This window comes from Vipera ursinii, assembly GCF_947247035.1.
Source record: "Vipera ursinii genome assembly, chromosome: 6".
Lineage (NCBI taxonomy): Eukaryota > Metazoa > Chordata > Lepidosauria > Squamata > Viperidae > Vipera > Vipera ursinii.
This window is the reverse complement of record NC_139515.1, coordinates 82,661,977-82,686,932: the sequence shown is the minus strand read 5'-3', so window position 1 is coordinate 82,686,932 and position 24,956 is coordinate 82,661,977. Positions and strand designations below refer to the sequence as shown.

Below are 24,956 nucleotides of genomic sequence, written 5' to 3'. Positions count from 1 at the left end.
TCTATCATTGTGAAAGAGACAAAGATACCCCAGGAGTGTAGGTTGGTTTGAGTGTTAACCCCTGCCTTCCCCACATGTGCATATTGGAAAAAGACAGCAGGTGTGTCCATGAAGTTGCCAGGAACCAAACTCAACTTGGAGAAGAACTTTTTTTAAAAAAATTCTTTACAATTTTGGATCAGTCAACCTACCTGATGAACAGCTCCCAGCATTTCTGCTTTGCTAGCAATCCTGGTGGCATGCTGATCCAGCAGGTCCAAACTCTTCTGCAGCTTCTTAACTATCTCCTGCACCTGATTATCTTCACTTAGAGAGGCTAAAGACTGAAGAAGTAACAGCCAGTATGTGCATGCAAAAAAAGAGAAGACAAGCATTGTGCTTTATACGAATGAAGATAATGAATGGGACAACCTCTGAATGAATGAATGAATGAATGAATGAATGAATGAATGAATGAATGGGATGACCCTCTGGCAAGCTCTCTTTTAGCTTTTTAGCCTTACAAATGATTTTTGAAACTTCTGTTTGCAACAGGAGTATAATTGCCGTCCATATCAGTAAGCCCGCCCACATACAGTACAGAGAAATATCTTTGTCTGTGGCTAGAGATTTGTACAACCATGTCTGTAAAGCAATATTAATTAATAAACATTAATAAATGTCTATTAAGGATTAGCCCAATGCCTCAAGGTACCTTCTAGACTAGGGGTCTTCAGACTTGGCCCTTTTATGACTTGTGGACTTCAACTCCCAGAATTCCTCAGCTAGCATGCCTGGCTGAGGAATTCTGGGAGTTGAAGTTCACAAGTCATAAAAAGGCTCAGTTTGAAGACCCCTGCTCTAGACACTAGAGGCCAAGTTTTCCTTTTGTTAGTCCAAGACCTTCACCATTATCCCACACTAATCTCCAGTCCACAACACAGGCCTTTCAACAGTTCCAAGAAGGCTTCACACACCCATTTGCACGCCTCGGGTGAGCCTGAAGACACAGATAAGCCTCCAGGTAGCATCATCAACTTGCTAAAAGAAGGCCAATGACCAAGGAGCATAAATCCTTCCATTCCCCATCATCCAGTCAGAGCTGAAGAAGCTTCTCAGATGAGAAGCGAAACGTCTTCAAAGAAAAACAAGAAAGTCCAGTTGCCTCATGAAAAAAGCACCTTTGGGATAACTTGACCAGAATGCCTGAGACTCTCCACAGACATATCCCACACTAGCTCTTACTATCCTGGTCTCCTTGGCAGAATCAGCTTCCTCTGGGTCCCTCTGCTTCCGACTTAGATACAGGACATTTGCTGCTATCCTTTACTCTCCCACTTTACGAATGGCCAAAGCTGAGAAAAAAACTGATCTAGAAGTTAAGTCTGCCTTCGCCCTCTGAAGCAATAGATGTATACGACAGAACCCATCTTCCTCCTTCTTACGTCAAGTAGTTTCAAAGCACCAGCAATTTCTTTCCTCAGGCTCCCTTCCGCGAGATCCCGAGATCGTTCTTCAAGCCTGAGTCTCTTCTCTAAAGTAAAGAGATCACATTTGAATCCAAGAGACAGCCGTAGAAATTCTGCCTGGAGAACAAAAGAGGAGCAGACATCCTTACTAGGCAGATTACCAGTTGATTAATCTCTCTCTGTGCAAAAATAAAATAATAAAATAAAATAAAATAATAAAATAAAATAAAATAAAATAAAATAAAATAAAATAAAATAATAAAATAATAAAATAATAAAATAAAATAAAATAAAATAAAATAAATAAAATAAAATAAAATAATAAAATAAAATAATAAAATAAAATAATAAAATAAAATAATAAAATAAAATAAAATAATAAAATAAAATAAAATAAAATAATAAAATAAAATAAAATAATAAAATAAAATAAAATAATAAAATAATAAAATAAAGTAAAGTAAAGTAAAGTAAAGTAAAAATCTATTATTGCTTCCAGCAGGAAAGAATCTCAAGTTGAATTCCGGATGATCTTGGGCCTAGAAATAAGAAAAAACTTTCTGACAGTGAGAACAATCAACCAATGGAACAGCTTGCCTTCAGAAGTTATGGATGCTCTATCACTGGAGACTTTCAAGAAGAGACTGGACAACCACTTGTCCGAAATGGTATAAGGTCTCCTGCTTGAGCAGTGGGTAGGACTAGATGACCTACAAGGTCCCTTCCAACTCTTGTTATTCTGCATCTGTATCTGGGTGGCAATGCAGGAGGTGCCAAATGTTTCAATTCAATGTCAGTTCAATTCCGAAATAATCCACATATAAGGTAAAACCAACCGTTTGAAGTGTGAAAGGGGCTGTTTCAAGCACACTCCAAACTTTTTGATTTTTGAATGCTGTCCTGCTCTTGAAAAAGACGTATTCGGAACACAACACACATCCAACTGCTGGGGAGGCTCTTTTCGCATTTACAGTGGTTGTATTCCACTCCGAAAAGTGTCTTCATGCTCAAAATCAGATTTTTTTTAATTCAAAGAGTTCAACTCAAATAGTTTGGCACATGGTTAATTTAATAAGCAATAGAGGGCACTAGTGCCCAAAGTAACTATTTGTTTCACTTATTTACATTTAGTTAAACACTAATCCTGGGAGTTAATTCAACACTGAGGGTTTTCTAAGACATTCCTGTTTGTTAGTTCATGAATTCCAATGGCCCAAACCTACCTCAAATGGAGAAAGTATCACCCTGACATAGAATATAAACAGATGGAACAAAGAAGCTCAAATTAACATCCTGTCTCCAGTTAACCAGGTCCTAACCTGCCACCTTGTCTTAGAAAATACTAGCAGATGCTCAAACTGAAAACATGGACTCGTCATGATCCCACACACAAAATCCTGCTTCTCTTCCCCCCACTCCCTTGGAAACACCGCTAAAAAGTATGAGGACATACCAAGTAACACCAGCTGCCTGCAATTAGTGCAGGTTCGAGTCCCACCAGGCTCAAGGTTGACTCAGCCTTCCATCCTTCCCAGGTAGGTAAAATGAGGACCCAGATTGTTGGGGGCAATAAGCTAACTTTGTAAAAATGCCACTTGGGGTGGGGCCGAAAGCCCTAATAAGCAGGCATATACATAGAAGGAAGGCTATTGCTAAGCACATTGATTTGTGCTTCTTCGATTGTAAGCCGCCCTGAGTTTTCGGAGAAGGGCGGGATATAAATGGGATTAAAAAAAAAAAAAGAGGAGCAGTGGTGGGATTCAAATACGTGAACAACCGGTTCTCTCTGTGGATGCCACTTCTGGAAGTTTGTTCTGGGCCTTGGAGGCCCAGAGGAGGCCTCCCAGGCCCAGAATGGCCATCCGGAAGTGGCATCCACACACTTCCGGCTGGCCGTTCTGAGCCTGGGAGGCCTCTTCCGGGCCTCTGAGGCCCAGAACGGACTTCCGGAAGTGGCATCCACACACTTCTGGAGGGCCGTTCTGGGCCTTGCAAAAAAGGGCTAGACTAGAGCTTCAGTGGATGCCATCCAGTGGTGGAATTCAGCTGGTTTGCCGAACTCAACCAAAAATTAGCTACCAGTTCTACTGAACCGGTGCGAACCTATTAAATCCCACCACTGAAGAGGAGGTAGAAAAAGCAACAAATACACTTATTATTATTATTATTATTATTATTATTATTATTATTATTATTATTATTATTAATTATTATTTAAACTTATATACCGCCCTTCTCCCGTAGGACCCAGGGCGGTTCACAAGGCGATTAAAACAATATAACAATACAAAAGTTAATAACAAATTAAAATAAATTAAATTATCCTTAATTAAAATCTAAAACCCTATGCTTACCTCCACTTCTTTCTCATTGGGACAGCGACTGAAATGAGAAGAACAAAAGGAAGGATATTAGTAGATACACAGACCTGAAATATCCTTCTGAGGCCACCGCAGATTAAGTGGAACTGCAATTCTCCAAATTCCTCATTTAATAACCATTCTGGCCAAAAGGCCTGGAGTCCCAGCACCACCACATCTCAAGGGGGTCAGGGACCTCACAAGATGGAACAATGTCTACTCAAAGGGAATATCTGCAGACCAATCCTTACGCCCTTGGGAGACGGAACAAACTGCTGACATTTCAGTTGAACAGATCCACAATGGCACATCAACTAAAGCACAGACTATGGAGTTTTAAAGCAGAATACCTGGTGAGGTACTCCAGGAAAAGCCACAGAGTCAGAAGGTCCTCCAGGGGAAAAATAAAGGCTTTAAGGAAGATTAGGAGGCAAATTGCAAGCAGTGTTGGCACTGGAAATAACCAGGAGATGTTGAGACTCTAGAAGGAGTCTCAACATCAGCTGCAGAGAAGAGTGACAAAGATGATTAGGGGACTGGAGGCTAAAACATAGGGAGAACGGTTGCAGGAACTAGGTATGGCTAGTTTAGTGAAGGGAAGGACCAGGGGAGACATGATAGCAGTGTCCCAATATTTAAGGGGCTGTCACAGAGTGGAGGGGGTTAACCTATTTTCCAAAGCACCTGAAGGTGCAGACAAGGAACAATGGATGGAAACTGATCCAGGAGAGATTCAACCTAGAAATAAGGAGAAATCTTCTGACAGTGAGAACAATCAACCAATGGAACAGTTTGCCTTCAGATGTTGTGGGTGCTTCATCACTAGAAGCTTTCAAAAAAGAGACTGGACTGCCATCTGTCAGAAATGGTATAGGACAGGCCAGGGCTTTTTTTGTCATAGAACGCTCAGAACGGTGTTTCAGCACCTTTTTTTTTTCTCCCTCTATTGCAGGGGTGTCAAACTGCTGGCCCGCTGGCCAGATGTGTCATCTGAAAGCTGTGCCCACCCCATTGCTGGCAATGGCAAAACCGTCCCGATACATTGCGCGATGTCACATGACATTGTGAGTTTGACATGTCTGCTCTATTGGCTTTAGGAGTAGGCAATCTTGGCTCTTTTGTATGACTCGTGGACTTCAACTCCCAGAATTCCTGAGCCAGCCATGCTGAGGGGAAAGAGAAAGGTTTCCAAGCTGAGCCCTGCTGGCTCAGGAATTCTGGGAGTTGAAGTCCTTGAGTCATAAAAGAGCCAAGGTTGCCTACCCTGCACTAGAGGAGGACAATAAAATTATTTACAAGGTTACTTCTTTAGGAACTAAACTTTTAGAATCTAAAACAGCTAATTCAAAAAAGCCAACAGGAAAGAACCTCACATTTTTCATCTGCTTCTTTTCTTTTGGAAGGTAAAATTAGATAACAAAATAATCTATTTCCTATGTTAACATCTCTGCAATGAAATCAATAAAGGTAACAGGAAAGAAATGGTTTCCAAGCTGAGCCATGCTGGCTCAGGAATTCTGGGAGTTGAAGTCCACGAGTCATAAAAGAGCCAAGGTTGCCTACCCCTGGTATAGGGTCTCCTGCTTAAGCAAGGTGGTTGGACTAGATGACCTATAAGGTCCCTTCCAACTCTGTTATTCTGTTCAGTGGTAAGCTGCATGGGGCAGAGAGATGCAACTTCTCAATGCTCGGGGAGACTGAAACCCAAGGACTACACAGTTCTTGCAGGAAGCCAAATCAAGCCGGGAGGAGAGGAGGGATTTTATTGGGGTGTTTAATCCAGGAAGCCTCATTCTGGTGTCACAGGGCTCCTCTAGCATCTAGTTTGCAGTCACAGTAAGTTGCACGCATCCAGCAATAATAAAACAGGGCACTGTGAAAAGAACGGTAACATCCTGATGCGTTTGCAGGCTGTTTTAAATAATTATTGTCCAGTCTACAACCTTCGCTTTTTGGCTAAGGTTGTTGAGAGTGTGGTGGCGCATCAGCTTCCTCTCTTCCTGGAGGAAACTGATTATCTGGACCCGTACCAATCGGGTTTCAGGCCCAGACACAGCACGGAGACGGCATTGGTCGCGCTGGTGAATGATCTCTTGCGGGCTCGGGACAGGGGTTGCTCGTCTGTCCTGGTCCTATTAGATCTCTCAGCGGCTTTTGATACCATCGACCATGGTATCCTACTGCGGCGTCTCAGGGGGTTGGGAGTGGGAGGCACCGTTTTACGGTGGTTCTCCTCCTATCTCCTGGGCCGCTCGCAGTCGGTGTTGACGGGAGGGCAGAGATCCACCCCGAGGCCTCTTGTTTGTGGAGTTCCTCAGGGGTTGGTTCTCTCGCCCCTCCTGTTCAACATCTATATGAAGCCGCTGGGTGAGATGATTCGCGGTTTCGGGGTGGGGTATCATCAGTACGCTGATGATACCCAATTTTTTCTTTCCACCCCAAACCAACCTAGCGATGCCCTCGCCGTGATGTCCTGTTGCCTGGAGGCAGTCCAGGTCTGGATGGGGAGAAACAGGCTTCGTCTCAACCCTGCCAAGACTGAGTGGCTGTGCATATCGGCATCTCGGGTTAACCAGACCATTCCATCTTTAATGATGGGGGGTGAGGTGTTACCCCTCGTTGATAGGGCTCGCAACTTGGGCGTCCTCCTTGACTCCCGGCTCAATTTTGAAGACCATATAGGAGCCGTGACCAGGGGGGCTTTTGCCCAGGTTCGCTTGGTGCGCCAGTTGCAACCCTACCTGGACTGAGATGCCCTACGCACAGTCACTCATGCGCTCGTGACCTCCCGTTTAGACTACTGCAATGCTCTCTAGATGGGGCTGCCCTTGAGGACCACTCGGAGGCTTCAGCTGGTGCAGAATGCAGCCGCACGAGTTGTGATGGGGGTTTCCCGATACTCCCATGTAACACCTCTACTCCACGAGCTGCATTGGCTTCCGGTTGCCCTCCGGGTGAGATTCAAGGTGCTGGTAATGACCTATAAAGCCCTAAATGGTTTGGGTCCGGGATATCTGAGGGAACAGCTGCTGCCAGCATCAAGCTCCCTTCGTCCAGTGCGCTCCCACAGGGAGGGTCTTCTCAGGGTGCCGCCGGTAAAAGATTGCCAGCGGGTAACACCCAGGGGGAGGGCCTTCTCAGTGAGTGTGCCTGCCCTCTGGAACCAGCTGCCCGTGGAGCTGAGGACTGCCCCCGACCTCCGTTCATTCCGCCGGGACCTGAAGACCTGGCTCTTCGAGCTCTCTGACCCAGGCTGAGAATTTTAATTTTAATTTTAATTGGGGGCTTTTACTTTTTCAGGGACTGTTGTAATTTTTTAAATCCTTTTTAACTTTTGTATTTCTTGTTTTAATTACCCTGTAAACTGCCCTGAGTCCTTCGGGAAAGGGCGGTATACAAATCTAATTAAAGAAAGAAAGAAAGAAATTAGAAGGCTGGGATGGATGTTTCTATGGCTTTGCATTCCATCCTTCTTTAGGAGATGCAGGTAGCCCTTGACTCACAGCAGTTCATTTACTGACCATTCAAAGTTACAACAGCACTGAAAAAAAGGGACTTATGACCGCTTTTTCACACTCCAGCACGCCCATGGTCACGTGATCAAAATTCAGACCCTGGGCAACTGATTCATATTTATGATGGTTGCAGTGTCCGGCGGGGGGGGGGGGTGGTTCATGTGATCCCCTTTTGGGACCTTCTGACAAGCAAAGTCAATGGGGAAGCCAGATTCATTTAACAACCATGTTACTGTAGGAGATGTGACCAGGCTGAGACCGAGGGAGGGGTCAAAGGCGTCATCGGTCATGAGTCCTTGAGTGCCCACAAGAGATCTAAGCCCAGCCCACCTTGAATTCTTTTCTGTTCTGAATTCCCATGATTTCACCTTGAACGTTAGTAGCTCAGATTCTTGTGGGGAGCTTAAGTTTGCACTAAATCTTCGTACCCATCTGAACAGCCCGAATCTCCCGATTTCCCCGGCACGTGCTAACTTAACCACTGCAGTGATTCCCTTAACAATTGTGGCAAGAAAGGTCGTAAAATGGGGCAAAGCTCAGTTAATCCCTGTCTCGCTTAGCCACGGAAATGTTGGGCTCATTTGCGGTCGTGAGTCGAGAACTGCCTTTATTTCCCACAAATATTCCAGACAAAAGAGAGGCTTGGGCTACTAGACAGGCGAGAAGCTTGATACTCTCTGCATATGTAGAACCTGAACAGGGGCATCCACAGGGGGTAGACAAAAATGATGGCATCGAGAACGGTGCAATAACAAAGCTGCAGCACACGGAAAAAACAGGCTAAGCACCGGGCACACTGCTATAGTCATTTTATAACTCGAGTGTATTTCTGAAACCTGATACTTACTTATCCTGGTTCTTTTGGCCCACGACACTGCTTGACAGATCCTGAGATGAAGATGGATCGTCTGCAAAAGAAGAGAAGCCGCGAGCATTGAGATGGTTGTCTTCTGCTGATGCTCTGCTAGGGCCCACTTGCATGAGTGGAAAACTCCAAGAAGACTCTCCAAAAGCTCAGATCAGACCCCTGCAGCCAGAGGAGACTGTTTTGTTCATGACTATTATTACTCTTATTACAGAACTCCTTCGGTGCCTGCAAAGACTACAAGTTGGGAGGGAAGATTATTTAAGTGGAGGTCCTGGGGGAAATCAGCCCCCCACCAAACCCCGAGAAAGAAAACATTTTCAGAATATTAAAAGGCAGAATTATTATATTTCCCCAAAGGATCTTAAAGGCAGAAACCAACACCCACCCACCCCCAATTCTCTCTGCCCCAAACAGAAACCAGGTCTGCAGAAATGCAGATGTGATAATCTTGTCAGAAAGATTGGAGCCAGGAAGCTTGGATTAGAAAGACAAAGATCTCTAGAATCAACAATCCCTCATACCCAAAAAATCCAACACAGGACATAGCCATCTGTCGCAGCCCCAGGGAAGCAGGATGTGACCTTTGGGACATAATAGGATTAACCCACCACCATCAGAATACCAGAAAGGCACACTCGGACTCAGGTCAAAGTTCATGCCACAGGAACAGCTCCCCCCAAAAAGCTCAAGAAGGTATAAAAACCCACCACTCCCTGCTACATGTGGTCACTCTCTTTTTCCAGAGGCATCTTTCTGTCTGGCTCTCCTCTTCAATAAACTACAACCTTCTTTCTAAAGCGCTCTCCATGTTGTTTATTCCCAGCTTGGACTGGACCCTGATGAAGACTTTTCTTTCAAACAGTCCCAAAGGTGCTTTTCCCAAAAGTCAACTGGACTTCCTTGGTGTTTTCCTTTGAAAATGTTTGGCCTCTCATCCAAGAAGCTTATTGGATGAGAAACAAAATATTTTTACATTAAAAAAAACTCAAGAAAGTCCAGTTGCCTTTTGGAAAAAGCACCTTTGGGACAACCGTGACCTGGATGATTGAGAATTTTCGTAGTTACTTAAGAGGAACAGAGTGTCAAAAATAAAACAAGTAGTAACTGAGGATCAAAGAGCTGAAGGGACTATTTAGTTGTTCAATGTAGGTTACAATTAGAAAAAAGTGGTGGTTAACCCTGTCCAATTTAAGGACATGGCTGGCTTTACATGCTGGATGAAACCTTCTTGAGATCTTGGCTGAGTGTGACTGAGTCTGTTAAGTCAATCATTGTGACTTGTAAGCCACGGCTTCATGCAAGGTGTGAAAGCAAGCCTATTTTGGTTCAATCCACACTCCAGGAATACAGGTAGTCCTCGACTTACAATTGAGACAGTTGTTAAGTGAATTTTGCCACCTTTGACAACCTTTCTTGCCAAAGTTGTTAAGTGGATCGCTGCAGTTCTTAAATTGGGGACACGGCTGTTAAGTGAATCTGGCTTTCCCCATTGACTTGGTTTGTCAGAAGGTCGCAAAAGGGGATCACATGGCCCTGGGGGACGCTGCAACCGTCGTAAATAGGAGCCAGTTGCCAAGCATTCGAATTTTGAACACGTGACCCTGGGGATGCTGAAATAGTTGTAAGTGTGAAAAATGGTCATAAATCACTTTTTCCAGTGCCGTTGTAACTCACTAAATGAACTGTTGTAAGTCAAGGACTACTTGTAGCACTCACTAGCTTCCTGCTTGTCAAGGGGCTCATATATCTGAAAAAAAGAGTAACAACAATACCAGTCTTGTTGTTGGAGGCATCTTCTACAGCTTCCTCTTTTGAAACAGCTGTTGCTTCCAGCAACCCTAAAGTAGAAAGGTGTGTTTCCCCCTCCGATTCCAGTAGTGTAGACTCCGTATCTATAAAGGCAGAAGGGGGAAAAATGCTAATATGTTTAAAGATTTTCATACATTTCAATAGAGGAAAGCCCCGGCTCCTGTTAAGTGGGCATAACTTGATGGCTTTCAACCACGTTTCTGAGTCTCTCTGCATTCACCCGCCCCCCCAAATTACAGAATTCTTTGGTTGTGAAGGAAGAAAAATGCTAGTTAGGAAAAAAATATTTAGTTCTTTATAGATGTTGGAAAAGACAGATCTGGATTCTCAACGTAATCTGTGGAAGATATTATTATTATTATATTCATCATCATCATCATCATCATCATCATCATCATCATCGCACAGTCAGCCAGATGTTCAGACTGGATTTGATATTTTTGTCGACCTATCAAGTCCTTACCAAGGACCTGGGATAGGCAGATGTGGATTTTTGAATTGATGGTATTACAGATAGCGTCGCAGGGTGGAAGCAGTTCCTAGTAAGGCTGCCTTTTGCAATTGACTAATGGCGAATTTGTCAATGCCAATGGTGTTCAAGTGGTGCTCCAGTTGTTTTGGGATTGCACCCAAGGCGCCTATTACTGTTGGTACAACACTTGCTTGCCTTTGCCAGTCTTTCTATTTCTATTTGTAGGTCTTTGTATTTTGTTATCTTCTCCAGTTCCTTCTCATCTATTCTGTTGCTGTTATTATTATTATTATTATTATTATTATTAATAATAATAATAATAATAATAATAATAATAATAATAATAATAATAATAATAATAATAATAAGCAGCGCCTTGGGTGCAATCCCAAAACAACTGGAGCACCACTTGGAAAGCATTGGCACTGACAAATTCACCATCAGTCAATTGCAAAAGGTGGCCTTACTGGGAACAGCTTCCATCCTGCGACGAGATCTGTAATACCATCAATTCAAACATCCACATCTGCCTACCCCAGGTCCTTGGTAAGGTCATGATAGGCAAATAAAAATGCCAAATCTAGTCTGAACATCTGGCTGATTGTGCAATGAATAATAATAATAATAACGGTAGTAGTAGTAGTAGTAAAGTTGGAAGGGCCCTTGGAGGTCTTCTAGTCCAACCCCCTGCTCAGATCAGAGAGGTTTACTATTGGAACAATCACAGCCAATGCTTCTTTCTGACGGTATCACTGATCATGAGTTGTCATTCTGGGGTCATTGCCGTTTGCTGCGGAAACCCACAAAAATTTGAAATGTTCTTTGCTCTACTTACCACTCATCTCTACTTCAACATACCTTGTGATTCTTTAATGCCCTCTGCGGCAGAGACAAAAGTTTCTTTGGATGGAAGTAGTTCACTGGGAAAAGAATGAGAGATGAGTGTACAATCCAATAGCAGAAAAACAGGGTGGATTAGGAAATGAATAGATTTTTCTCTTACCTGAATAAGTTATCTGTTAATGCTCCGGCATCACTCTCCTTGGAAAAAGATGAAACATCTTAGCATTTATAGCCAAACGAAAAGCATTGGAAACATTTATTTGTATAGATATATAAAAAAACGAGGCACAGGGACATTTCCTTGGTACTGCCTTCAGTTTCTGATTTGATGATCTTATAAATGTCAGGAGCCAACAACCAGGAGCATTTGTTGAGTTCAAAGCACAGAAGAGTTTATTGTGGCTAGCTAATATACAAGAATCTAGTCAACAGTGAAAGCTAAATTGGTGCTAGATAAGGCCTACACAGATTTCATGGAGGGCTGGACTCTTGTGGCTGCGCGATGACTCAACACAAATGACATGTTTAATCCGACCTTCCATCCCAGTCTGTTCTACAATAAATTCTATTCCTAATATAATCAATATGCCACCAGATCAATTTCATAAATAAATAAAATCAGCCTAAGGCTTAGTTATTTGGGAGAAACACTGTGAGGGACCAATTTGATTGTGCAGCTTTCCTGTGGTAATATTTATTTCCATAGACATTTGCTTTGGAGCAGAGTCCACTGTTTTATTCGGTTTATTTTAACAACAGCTGTTCTCTAAAAAGCACCCAGGAGAAGTAAAAAAAAAGACAAATCTCTATCGGAAGGACCCATTTAACCATTTTTTTTCTTCTTCCTTTTTTTTTTTTTACAAATGAATACCAGATTTATTATCTGGTCTCCAGCATTCAGTACCATAGATTCCCCGAAGCAAAAGTAGGGATTTTACTCTCCCTCCAACTCTTATACATACCATTTCACACTTATGACCACTGCAGCATCTCCATGGTCATGTGACCATGGATGCTTGGCAACTGGCCTGCATTTATGAAAGTTGCAGTGTCTCGTGATCTCCTTTAGCGACCTTCTGACAAGCAAAGTCAATGAGGAAGCCAGATTCACTTAACAACCGTTAAGCCAGGTTCACCTAACAACTGTGGCAAGACAGGTTGTAAAATGGAGTAAAAATCACTTAACAAGGGTCTCGCTTAGCAACAGAAATCTGGGGATCAGTTGTGATCGTAAGCCGAGGTCTACCTGTACTGTGTAATTACCGCTACCAGCATCTTTCACCGTTGGTGAGACTTAGCTACAAAGCTGAAAGGTGTAGTTAGCAACATTGTAAGGCCGGCATACTTATTTCCATCTCTGATTTTTTTCCAGATGCAGTAAATTTCAGCCTGAACTATTCCAAAATATTCTGTATGTACGGAGGAGATCAGTGTCTCTCAACCTTGGCAGCTTTCAGATAATAGGTCTACTAATCTACTAGGTCTACAGATGATCAAAGGCCTGGAGACTAAAACATACAAAGAACGGCTGCAGGACTGGGGTTTGGCTAGTCTGAAGAAAAGAAGAAATCGGGGAGACATGATAGCAGTGTTCCAGTATTTGAGGGGCTGCCACGTTATTCATCAAAGCACCAGAGGGTAGGACAAGAAACAATGGTTGGAAACTGATCAAAGAGAGAAGCAACGTGGAATTAAGGAGAAACTTCCTGACAGTGAGGACAATTAACCAGCGGAACAGGTTTCCTCCAGAAATCTTTTAAGAAGAGACTGGACAGACACTTGTCTGGGATGGTATACGTTCTCCTGCTTGAGCAGGGGGCTGGACTAGAAGACTTCCAAGGTCTCTTCCAATTCTATTCTATTCTATTCTATTCTATTCTATTCTATTCTATTCTATTCTATTCTATTCTATTCTATTCTATTCTATTCTATTCTGTCTTCTCTTCTTTATGTTATGTTATGTTATGTTATGTTATGTTATGTTATGTTATGTTATGTTATGTTATATTATTACAATACATTATATCATATCATACCATCTCCTATCTCCTATCTCCAATCTCCTATCCTCTATCTTCTATTCTATTCTATTCTATTCTATTCTATTCTATTCTATTCTATTCTATTCTATTCTATTCTATTCTATTCTATTCTATTCTATTCTATTCCCAGAATTCTCCAGCCATGTCAGAATTATCATACCCTAGTCCTATAAATGAAGTCTTTTATTCCCAGGATAGTTAATGAGAATCTTCCTCAATTTATTATCCTCCAGGTATTTTGAGACACCAACACAAAGAATTGGTTTTCTGGGAACTGGAGGACAACTAACTGGGACCACTGGATTAGGATGGTCATTTTGCATTTTGGGGGAAAAAGTACATTTGAATCTGGGATGCCACAATTCAGAACAGACAAGACAATTGTGAGGAAAAAAAATCTAACAAAGTATAACTTTTTAAATTTAATTGCCAAGATTTTACGGATATATGGTGCTCAGTTTGCATCTAACGGATTTGTGCATTCAAATGCCAATCAAGCACCAAGTAAATCTATCCAGGTATCTATGGGTGTGACCCAGCAGGTTGTGTAACCACTCCTCAGAAGGACAAGCCTGTGTGGATTGCAGGGTTTTGAACGAACTTGTGAATTTTCAAGTTTCAAACGAACCAAATCAGGGGTCCTTGGTGCTCTCTGAGCTTGCTTGTTTTCTAGATAACCTCATCAATGCTAGTGACTGAGGATGACTTAACATTGAGGATGTTACCTAGTTTGGGTAACGAAACGTCTGCAGGAAAACAAGCAAACTCAGAGGGCACCAAGGACCTCTCACGTCAACGCTGAGCTACAAATATTCTCCTTTACCGAACCAAATCAATGTGGTAAAAACCCTCTGTCAATCTTGGGGAGCCACCCAGCAAAGAGGGAAGGAATTTGGCTTCCACGGTTCTCAATGAATGATCTTCTTTTAGGGAATCTATTCCTGGAAACAAGTAAATGAAACTAACCTTGGGAGAGTCACCATCCATCCTTATTGCCGAGATCAGATCTGCATCTGTCTGGTTACCAACCGAACGGTGATTACACCTGCTAGCAGAAAGCAAGATTTGCATATGGCAGCTATTCAGCTTTCCCTTCCCCTCAAGTGAAACACTGGGGGTTATTTTTATCTACAGCTTTCACTTAAGCAAAGAATTCATCCCTAGCTGCAACACAAAACCAGCACAAGACTAAGTAGAGCTGTCACTAGTTTCAAGGGCCTGTACAACAGCAACAAGTCAGAGGCACTTGTAGCTGAGGTAATAACTTCACTCAGAGAGATGAAATTGCAGAATTTTGACTTTTGGAAGCAAGAACGTCCATAGCCAGGAGAGACAACATTCAGACGATGCCTCTCATATAGTGGGCGATGGGTCCATCTGATGACCTTTCACAATATTCTGTGCTCAGTTCTTATAACTGAAGGAAAGTAACCTTAACACCAAAAAAATATCTGAGTTAAGATGCTGTTCAGAGTAGCAGGCTGCTAAAAAAAAGTAACACATTATCGACCTACATAGTAATTGTATGGGGATAACACCACCCAGAAAAACAGTGAAGCTTCTAACAACCTTGCTTGCTCAAAAAGAAACGATATTTGTAAAAGATTTTTGGCCCAAGAGTTGCCCAATTAATGGGTAATGACTGGAAATGTTCACATGAACTGCCCACTTTCATAAAAGAGCCTTGGTGGAGCAGTGAGCTAATGCCTCCTTAAGTAACACCAGCTGCCTGCAATTAGTGCAGGTTCGCATCCCACCAGGCTCAAGGTTGACTCAGCCTTCCATCCTTCCGAGGTAGGTAAAATGAGGACCCAGATTGTTGGGGGCAATTAAGCTGACTTTGTAATAATGCCGCTTGGGGTGTGTGTGAAAGCCCTAATAAGCAGGCATATACATAGAATGAAGGCTACTGCTAAGCTTGTAAGCCGCCATGAGTCCTCGGAGAAGGGCGGGATTATAACAGGTAACTACCGTAAGAATCAAATGAGAAGATACTGGCAATGTAGGAGAAGAATTATCCATTGAGCTGTGTGTAGCCTTTATCAACCTTGGAAGACTCAACGTTTTAAAAGCTGGGTCTCTGATCTTACCTGTATTCATCCAACATCACATCCGAGGTGGTTCCATTTCTTAAGTGTTCTTTCCCGAATATTAATAATATTTGAGAATTTCCAACAGTCCCAGCTAGAGAGCTTCTTCGAAGCAGTTGCAGAGAATCAAGTGACAAAGCTTCTGTTAAAGAGACAGAGAAGGAGAGGTGGCGGAATGATTAATGAGAGGAAGCCCAGAAAATGTGACTGGAATCATGCAGATCAAGTTGGGATGTCTATGGAGATTCTCAATCATCTAGATCAAGGAGAGGCAACCTTGGCTCTTTTATGACTCGTGGACTTCAACTCCCAGAATTCCTGAGCCAGTCACGCTGAGGGGAAAGGGAGAGGTTTCCAAGCTGAGCCATGCTGGCTCAGGAATTCTGGGAGTTGAAGTCCACGAGTCATAAAAGAGCCAAGGTTGCCTACCCCTGGCCTAGGCCTAGGCCGCTTTATGACTCGTGGACTTCAACTCCCAGAATTCCTGAGCCAGTCACGCTGAGGGGAAAGGGAGAGGTTTCCAAGCTCAGCCATGCTGGCTCAGGAATTCTGGGAGTTGAAGTCCACGAGTCATAAAAGAGCCAAGGTTGCCTACCCCTGATCTAGGTCATGGTTGTCCCACAGGTTTTTTTTTTCCTAAAAGGCATCTGGACCTTCTTGGTGTTTACTTTGAAAACATTTCACTTCTCATCCAAGAAATGTCTTGGATGAAAAGAGAAACATTTTCAAAGGAAACACCAAGAAAGTCCAGTTGCCTTTTGGGAAAGAAAACATCTTTGGGATAATTGAGTTGGGATATTGCAAAGTACGGTTTGATCCTCCAAGATGTAAGCCCTGTGGCCAATTTCAAATAGTTTTTTTTTTGTAATCTGAGAGTTCTGCACAAACTTACAAATGACCTCTCAAAAAACTAATTGTTCAGTAAGCTCATTTCAATCAGAGCCTTTCTAATTGCTCCTGAGCTGCACGATTTTAAAAAAGGATGCATACTTTAATCTTCACCCATAGATGGATGATAGATGCAAATGCTAATCAACAAAAGCATAAACACGTACAATAACATTAATGGAAAAGCATTAACTGAACTTAATGACCATAATAAAAGGGGATGAAAGAACCTGGAAAATGATGTTACAAGCAGAGGAAATCCCCAACTTTGACCACGTTGCTTCCATGTCTTTCAACCTTACCCTTTTCTTAAAAAAAAATTCAAATTTTGAAAAAATAACACATAGCAACATGCAAATCAGATACAGTTTTCTTCTTCCAAGGCTGCGTGCTCCTCCTTTTAGCCAACCCACTTGCAGCCAGTGCATATTTTAAGCTTACCTAGCAGTAAGATATCTTGTGTGGACCAGCACGTACTCCAAGGCCAGCACAATTGGGTTCCTAGTCTTTGAGAGCAACAGGTTTCCTATTAAGATGAGAGAATCGAAATCCTTAACCTCTACCCGCACCGACACCAAACAACACCAGTTCGACTGGAGTAACACTAAAATCATCGGCCACGCTACCACCCGCCACACTTGTGAGTTCACCGAAGCCTGGCCCTCCACAAGCAATTCCATCGACAGACACACTGACCCATCAACCAGCCTACGACCCTCACAATCCAAATCAACTACACACCCAACCAGAGACACAACTGACCCCCAACCATCCCACGGAAGCCCCCTCTTCCCCACACCAGCAGTTCACCTCCCAAGGACCCTGACCTGGTGTAACCTCCCCATCACACGATTCTCACTGATGACTCCCACCGGACCCATCACAAGACCCTCACCCACACCTGAAGCCCTTATCAAGAGAAGAACGCTGACATCCCCTCAACTCCGCTGAAGACGTCACCTAGCCTGGTAACGAAACGTTCGGACACCAACCCAGAAGCTCGGAGAACGAAACTTTGCCGTCATCAGAGAATTGAAAGCAAGGAGATGGCTCTCCAGCATCCAGCATGCAGCTCAACTAATTTATAGGAAATTCCTTCTACCAGGAAACAAGCATGTGGTCAGATGGCTCTTTTTTCGGAATAATTGGGCCCCGCTGCCTGCATTTTGACCACAAAGCACTACAGGTAGTCCTCAACTTATAACCATTCATTTAGTGGCCATTTGAAGATACAACAGCACTGGGGGAAAAAAAGGGATTGAAGACCGTTTTTCACACTTACAGCCATTGCTACATTCCCCCCCCCCACGGTCACGTGCTCAGAATTCGGACACTTGGCAACCGGCACGTCTGCCAGTTTGCCAAGCACCCCAATTGTGATCACACAACTGTGCAACTGCTGGAACAGCTGGAACTTCAACCAGTCACTGAAGAAGGATAGTTCATTGAGCCCTGCCTGTAATTTGAGCCTGGTCGTTCATGCCCTCTAGTGAACTCTTGAGTTGATTTGTTCAATGATCCATTGGTTTGTTTGGCTGCTTACAGTTTTTTCTGGAGTCTACTTCAGCACCAAGAGTTCAAAACTGTCAGCACTCATCCTGTATTGCCTCACACGTGGACTAGTTATTGAACTAGAATTTAGAATAGAATAGAGCTGGAAGGGACCTTGGAGGTCTTCTAGTCCAGCCCCCTGCTCAAGCAGGAGAACCTACACCAGACATGTCAAACACAAGGCCTGGGGGGCCAGATCCGGCCCACGGTTTCATGTGGCCCACGAAGCCATCCTGGAAACAGGGAACGGCCTCCACTGCCTTGGCCCTGGCCCAGAGACCCTCCTTCTGCCAGAGACCATCAGATCTGTTCCACTCCTGCCCAGGCCCCCATAGGCACCCTTGATGCGAACGATGTCGAGCTGGCCACGCCCACCCAGTAGGCCATACGCACTCTAGCCACGCCCACCCTGTAGGCCACGCCCACCCTGGCCATACCCACCCGGCCCCCTGAGGGCAACCGCAATGCTGATGCGGCCCTCAATGAAATTAAGTTTGACACCCCTGACCTACACCATCTCAGACAAGTGACTGTCTAGTCTCTTCTTAAAAACCTCCAGTGATGGAGCGCCCATGATTTCTGAAGGCAAAGCTGTTCCACTGGTTGATTGTCCTCACTGTCAGGAAGTTTCTCCTTAATTCCACAGTTGCTTCTCTCTTTGATCAGCTTCCATCCGTTGCTTCTAACTAAGTCAGCATCATAGGAACATTATTGTACTGCTGGCTGCCAGTTTGGCTGGCTGGATTGATGACAACTCGCCATCAGCCAACTCGCCATGGACAACTTTGGTTGTCCCAAAGCTGTTTTTCCAAAAGGCAACTTGGACTGTCTTGGTTTTTTTTGTTTTTCCTTGAAAACATTTTGCTTCCCATCCAAGAATGGATGAGAAGCGAAACCTTCAGTTGCCATTTGGGAAAGCATCTTTGGGAGAAAACGTTGTTCCTAGACAGAGACGTTCAGTTTATTTATCACCTCCACCAATTCAATTTTATCACTGAAAATGTTGCAAATGCTTCGTTCCTCTTCAGCTTCTCTTCCAACGTAGACTTTGAAACCTTGCTTGTGCTTACCTGCTCTTCTGTTCTTATCTCTTCACTGACATCTGAGCCGGACAAAGGGCTCTCATCATCAAAGGCACAGCTCTGTTTGGACAGAAATTTAGCATGCTGGTCAGCTGAAAGAAAAGTCAGTTCACCAAGAAAACCTAGCTACGTTTTGGAAGCCCGGTTGCTATCCATCAGGACAGGGCTAAACGGCGGAAGCAAGAAAAGAACAGAGTTTGGTCCACTGAGGGAGTGTAGAAACGTATTTTTCAAGAACACAAACAAAAAGGCAGAATACAGGCTTTGCGTGCCAAAGGCCTTGAATGTAACCTGCCTCTCAATTTTAGGGCTGGGAAAATCCCTGCTTGATGTTTTCAATCAACACAAGAGGATGCTGTTCTAGATCTGATAAGCATTTTTGGTGGTGGTTTGTTCAGCAGTAGAGCCCTATTAGGAACCAAAAAAAATTATCCTTTGAGAACACTTTTTCTTGAAAAGAGGGCTGCTAGCCAGCAGCCATTAAATCTGGGAGCCAAAATCCCAGCTCTTGTTCTGATTGTGTCGGAGACAAACCCCCCCACCCCCACCCCACACCCACCCACCCAAATAAATTGACACGGTCCCATTTGGCAAATGACAGACCGGCAATTATCAGTAAGCCCAGTTTAAAAGGAAAAGCATTCAGGATAAAGGTATTATTTATTTATTTATTTTTACTTTATTAGATTTATATACCGCCCTTTCCCGAAGGACTCAGGGCGGTTTACAGGGCATTTAAAACAACCAGTACAAAAGTTAAAAACAAATTTAAAAAGATTAAATCATCCCTAGAATTAAAAACCCCAGTTAAAAATTCTCAGCCTGGGCCGGAGAGCTCAAAGAGCCAGGTCTTCAGGTCCCGGCGAAATGTGCGAAGGTCGGGGGCAGTCCTAAGCTCCACGGGCAGCTGGTTCCAGAGGGAAGGCGCACCCACAGAGAAGGCCCTTCCCCTGGGGGTTATCCGCCAACAGTCTTTTATCGGCGGCACCCTGAGAAGACCCTCCCTGTGGGAGCGCACTGGACCAAGGGAGCTTGATGCTGGCAGCAGGTGTTCCCTCAGATATCCCGGACCCAAGCCATTCAGGGCTTTATAGGTCATCACCAGCACCTGCTTCATCGCATCACCCAAATAGTATGAAACTTCATTATTACATTTAGCTGTGAGGGCAGGTGGCACTCTTTCCCCTACTACAACAACCACCCTGTGAAGTGGGTCGGACTGAGAGTAAGTGATTGCCTCTCCAGGGTCTTCTTGATTCATTACACTTGCCATCTTTTATCTTTTTTTTAAAAAAAATGTTTTATTGATTTTATTATAATGCTTTTCATTGTCGGGGACCCTGTCCAGACTCTCTGAGAATTCAGCAATTTAGCTTAATGAATTTATTATTATACGATGACAGAATGGCGGGGAAACACAGACATCAGAGCCAATTTGGTTTAGTGGCATCAGGCTACAGTCTGGGCCAGGGGAAGGCAACCTTGGCTCTTTTACGACTCGTGGACTTCAACTCCCAGAATTCCTGAGCCAGCATGGCTCAGCATGGAAACCTCTCCCTTTCCCCTCAGCGTGGCTGGCTCAGGAATTCTGGGAGTTGAAGTCCATGAGTCATAAAAGAACCAAGGTTGCCTACCCCTGGTTTGGGAGATGGTGAGTTCTAGTCCTGCCTTAGGCATGAAAACCAGCAAGGTGTCTTTGGGCCAATCACCAGGAGATTGTGAGTTCCAGTTCCAGTCCTTCCTTAGGCATGAAAGCCACCTGGAAGACTTTGGGCCAACCATTCTCTCTTAGCCCAACTCATCTCACAGTTATTGTTGTGGGGAAAAGAGGAGTAGGAGGAAGGAGTATTGTGTAGGATTGTCTTGAGTTATTTATAAAAACAAACTAAACAAATGTGGTTAGAAAGAGACATGGAGTGACTCATAGCTCTCTGCATCTTGCTAGCTTCAAAACCCCTCCACCCAGCCAACAATTAGGGATGGTGGAAGTTCACCCTTTCTGTAGGCTTGCTTTAATTGATTTAATTAATCGATTAATTAAACTTCTGCTTTAATTTTTTTATTTTTTTTTTTATTTTAATTCCATTTATATCCCGCCCTTCTCTGAAGACTCAGGGCGGCTTACAAGCTTAGCAGTAGCCTTCATTCTATGTATATGCCTGCTTATTAGGGCTTTCACACACACACACCCCAAGCGGCATTATTACAAAGTCAGCTTAATTGCCCCCAACAATCTGGGTCCTCATTTTACCTACCTCGGAAGGATGGAAGGCTGAGTCAACCTTGAGCCTGGTGGGATGCGAACCTGCACTAATTGCAGGCAGCTGGTGTTACTTAAGGAGGCATTAGCCCACTGCTCCACCAAGGCTCTTAATGCTCCAATCGACCCCCTAAAAGATGAACTCCAGCGTATTAGGCAGAAAATATATTTCCAATCCAATTTTAAACTGCAAACTTACTGGTTTAAATCCAACGGAGACTTTGCAGCTTCCTCTAAGGAAGCCTATCCATCTTGGAGCTTGTGTTGGAACACAACCCTCCTAATGCCCAGTTTGTGCGCCTAGGAAGCATAGGAACAATAGTCCCTTGCATGCCTCTGGCTGTGCTAGGGCTATCCAGTGCAATCTGGGTATTGTCACTGGAGGATGCTGGGAGATTTCCTGGGCATCTCAGTCCTACCCTTTAACTAAAAATAAACATTTAAATGCATTGTTAAATAAATGAATGGATGCCGTACCTGACAAAGTACACCACACAAGAGTCTTTTTAAACACTTCTCCTTGAGTGACTCTAGAGCAGCTACAAAACAAGGCATTAGACAGCAGTTGGTGAGCATCTGTCAGCTTAAGCTTTCCCATCCTTAACTAGCAGAAATACCATATTCAATAAACAAATATTCCAGATAAGGAAGTCTCCGTCTAATAGTAGCTCACTTTTTCATTGCCGTTGTAACTTTGAACGCTCACTAAAAGAATAGTTGCGAGGTAAGGACTACCTACATACCACCACCCACGCTCTAAACCAGGGGTCTTCAAACTTGGCAGCTAGGGCTGGCTGAGGAATTCTGGGAGTTGAAGTCCACAAGTCTTAAGGTTGCCAAGTTTGAAAAGCCCTGCTCTAAACTCTGTCAATCAAGCCACTGACAGACCTATCACAAGGTCCCAGTTTCCAGAGGCAATGTTTCTCCAAGTACAGTTTTTGAGGAACAATAACAGAGAGAAGTTGCCTTCACACTTTTCTTGTTTTTGGAGCCATGTGCTGGACCACACCAGGAACCTAAAGTAATGCGGCAACTTTCCTCTTGCACAAGTGTGAGGCATCTCTAGAAATCAGAGAGCTAAATGGGACGTTATAAACCAGGGGTCTTCAAACTCGACCCTTTTATGACTTGTGGACTTCAACTCCCAGAATTCCTCAGCTAGCGTGCACCTGGTATAAAATGTCTTGCCTGAGCTGGGGGCTGGACTAGAAGACCTCCAAAGTCCCTTCCAGTTCTATTCTGATTGATTGATTGATTGATTGTTCAAAGGTACAACAGCACTTGGAAAAAAGTGACATGACCGTTTTTTCACATTTATGAGCACTGCAGAGCACCAGTTAGCTCTAAAAGTTCTTTCTCCCTCTCCAACTCTTTGCTCCCCAATTTGAAAGAATACAGCTAGTCCTCAACTTACAACCGGAATTTCTGTTGCTAAACAAGAACAGTTGTAAAGGGATTCATGCCCTGATGTTAAGTGAGTCACTGCAGCAAATCACGCAGCTGTTAAGCAAATCCAACTTCCTCCACCAACTTTGCTGGTCGGAAGCCGGCTGGGAAAGTCAGCAATGAGGATCACCTCACCCCAGGAGGCTTGCAACTGTTGTAAGTACATGCCAGTTGCCAAGCCTTCTGAATTTTTTTTCCAGGAGACGGTGGGAGGGTGCTGCAATGGCCACAAGTGTGAGAACCAGTCGTAAATCACACTTTTTAGGCTGCTATAACTTTGAACAGTCACAGAACAGATGGCCTTAAGTCGAGGGCTACGTGTGTATAGCTATCATGGCAGAATCTCCGACTACAGTAATTATTTTTGGGAAATGGCTGACCCCGAGACGAATGCAGGTTAGCCCTCCACAAAATATTAACCCAGAGGATGGAAGAAACCAAAGAGCTGTGAGATACTTACTACTTTGTTCCTTAACTTGCAGTTCCAGCTGTCGGCAAGTCCGTGTTAAATCTATATTTCTACCCCGGAGATTTCCTTGCTCGGCCACGCTATCTTCTAGCTTCTGCTGTAAAGACCCTGCTTCCTCGCGGGCAGCGTGAAAGTCACTCTCGCGATCCTTAACCTGAAAAAGCAGCAGAAGCAGCAGCAGCAGCAGGTCAACGCAAAAATTTCCGGCATCAAATGCTGCAAGACATGCTCGGTCTGTAAGCCCCTATGGGCAGCTTAAAAAAAAAGACACCCAAAACACATTTGTTCTCTTTCCGGAAGCCATGAACTCTTCACGCTTCTGCATTTTGAGGGACAGGTTCTGCTTGTTGATGTGCACCAAGCGGTTCTTTTCCTGTGCAGAGCACTCGAAGTTGCCACCCCCCACCCCCTGCACACACACACACACACACACACCGGCCCAGCTCAGCTTCGACTTCCTCTGCAATCGCACTTCTGCAAGTTCCAGATGAGCAGGCAGGTTCTGCTTTTGTAAAACCTACAGCTGGCCCCTGTAAAAAGCTCATTCCCCCCCATATCACTTCAATATGAGCCAGCAGTGTGCTGCAGCTGCCAAAAAAGCCAACACAGTGCTAGGCTGCATTAACAGAGGGATAGAATCAAGATCAAGTGAAGTACTAATACCACTTTACAATGCTTTGGTAAGGCCACACCTGGAATACTGCATCCAGTTTTGGTCACCAGGATGTAAAAAAGATGTCGAGACTCTAGAAAGGGTACAGAGAAGAGCAACCAAGATGATTAGGGGGCTGGAGGCTAAAACATATAAGGAACGGTTGCTGGAATTGGGTATGTGTAGTTTAATGAAGAGAAGGGTGAGGGGTGACATGATAGCAGTCTTCCAATATCTCAGGGGCTGCCCCAAAGAAGAGGGAGTCAAGCTATTCTCCAAAGCACCTGAAAGCAGGACAAGAAGCAACGGATGGAAACTAGTCAAGGAGAGAAGCAACCTAGAACTAAGGAGAAACTTCCTGACAGTTAGAACAATTAATCAGTGGAACAACCTGCCTCCAGAGGCGGTGAATGCTCCAACACTGGAGGTTTTTAAGAAGAGACTGGACAACCATTTGCCTGAAATGGTATAGGGTTTCCTGCCTGAGCAGGGGGTTGGACTAGATGACCTCCAAGGTCCCTTCCAACTTTATATTATTATTATTATTATTATTATTATTATTATTATTATTATTATTATTATATTTTACAGAAGGAAAGAGAGCCCCATGCGGAAGGCAGCCTTGACATACCGAAAGAAATAACACAAGCAGCCACTGCGCCATGACTGCGGGTTAAGACTTCCTAACACAGGCGGTCCTCAACTTACAACAGTTGGTTTAGGGGCCCTAATACTCTTAGGGGCGTTTGTCTGAGCACTTGTGATTAATATTTATTGTGATTAATCGCAATCATAATAGTAGATTTGGAAGGGACCTCGCAGGTCATCTAGTCCAACCCCCCGCTCAGGCAGGAAACCCTATACCAGTGATGGCGAACCTTTTAGAGACCAAGTGCCCAAATTGCAACCCAAAACCCACTTATGTATCATCGGATGCTGGGTGGGCGTGGCCCGTTGGGTGGGTGTGGCCCATTGGGTGGGCATGGCCCATTAGGTGGGCGTGCCTGCAGTGGTAATGGCAGCCTGGGTGGGACTAAAAAGTTGAATCAATCAATTCCAACTTTGCAAGATCTTTTTTTTTCTTGTGAGAAGTTGAAATTGATTGAACTTTTTTTTTTTTTTGCACACGGCGGTGGCGGCCTAAAGCGAAAAGGTTTTATA

The 24,956-nt window shown here is 43.9% G+C and overlaps 1 protein-coding gene across 1 annotated transcript in view; it reads right to left on the bottom strand.

Moving 5' to 3' along the window:
* IRAG2 (inositol 1,4,5-triphosphate receptor associated 2) overlaps positions 1 to 24,956 on the bottom strand; it is a gene marked incomplete at its 5' end in the record, with an annotated part of 67,395 nt that overhangs the window by 10,301 nt on the left and 32,138 nt on the right. The window contains 13 exons of the mRNA XM_083366569.1: positions 192 to 323; positions 1,425 to 1,565; positions 3,803 to 3,830; positions 8,171 to 8,231; positions 9,964 to 10,083; positions 11,331 to 11,392; positions 11,476 to 11,513; positions 14,324 to 14,405; positions 15,448 to 15,589; positions 16,777 to 16,861; positions 18,957 to 19,028; positions 21,706 to 21,767; positions 23,135 to 23,359. Of these exons, the coding sequence (XP_083222695.1) occupies positions 192 to 323; positions 1,425 to 1,565; positions 3,803 to 3,830; positions 8,171 to 8,231; positions 9,964 to 10,083; positions 11,331 to 11,392; positions 11,476 to 11,513; positions 14,324 to 14,405; positions 15,448 to 15,589; positions 16,777 to 16,861; positions 18,957 to 19,028; positions 21,706 to 21,767; positions 23,135 to 23,359 (1,250 nt within the window). The remainder of the gene's footprint in view (positions 1 to 191; positions 324 to 1,424; positions 1,566 to 3,802; positions 3,831 to 8,170; positions 8,232 to 9,963; positions 10,084 to 11,330; positions 11,393 to 11,475; positions 11,514 to 14,323; positions 14,406 to 15,447; positions 15,590 to 16,776; positions 16,862 to 18,956; positions 19,029 to 21,705; positions 21,768 to 23,134; positions 23,360 to 24,956) is intronic.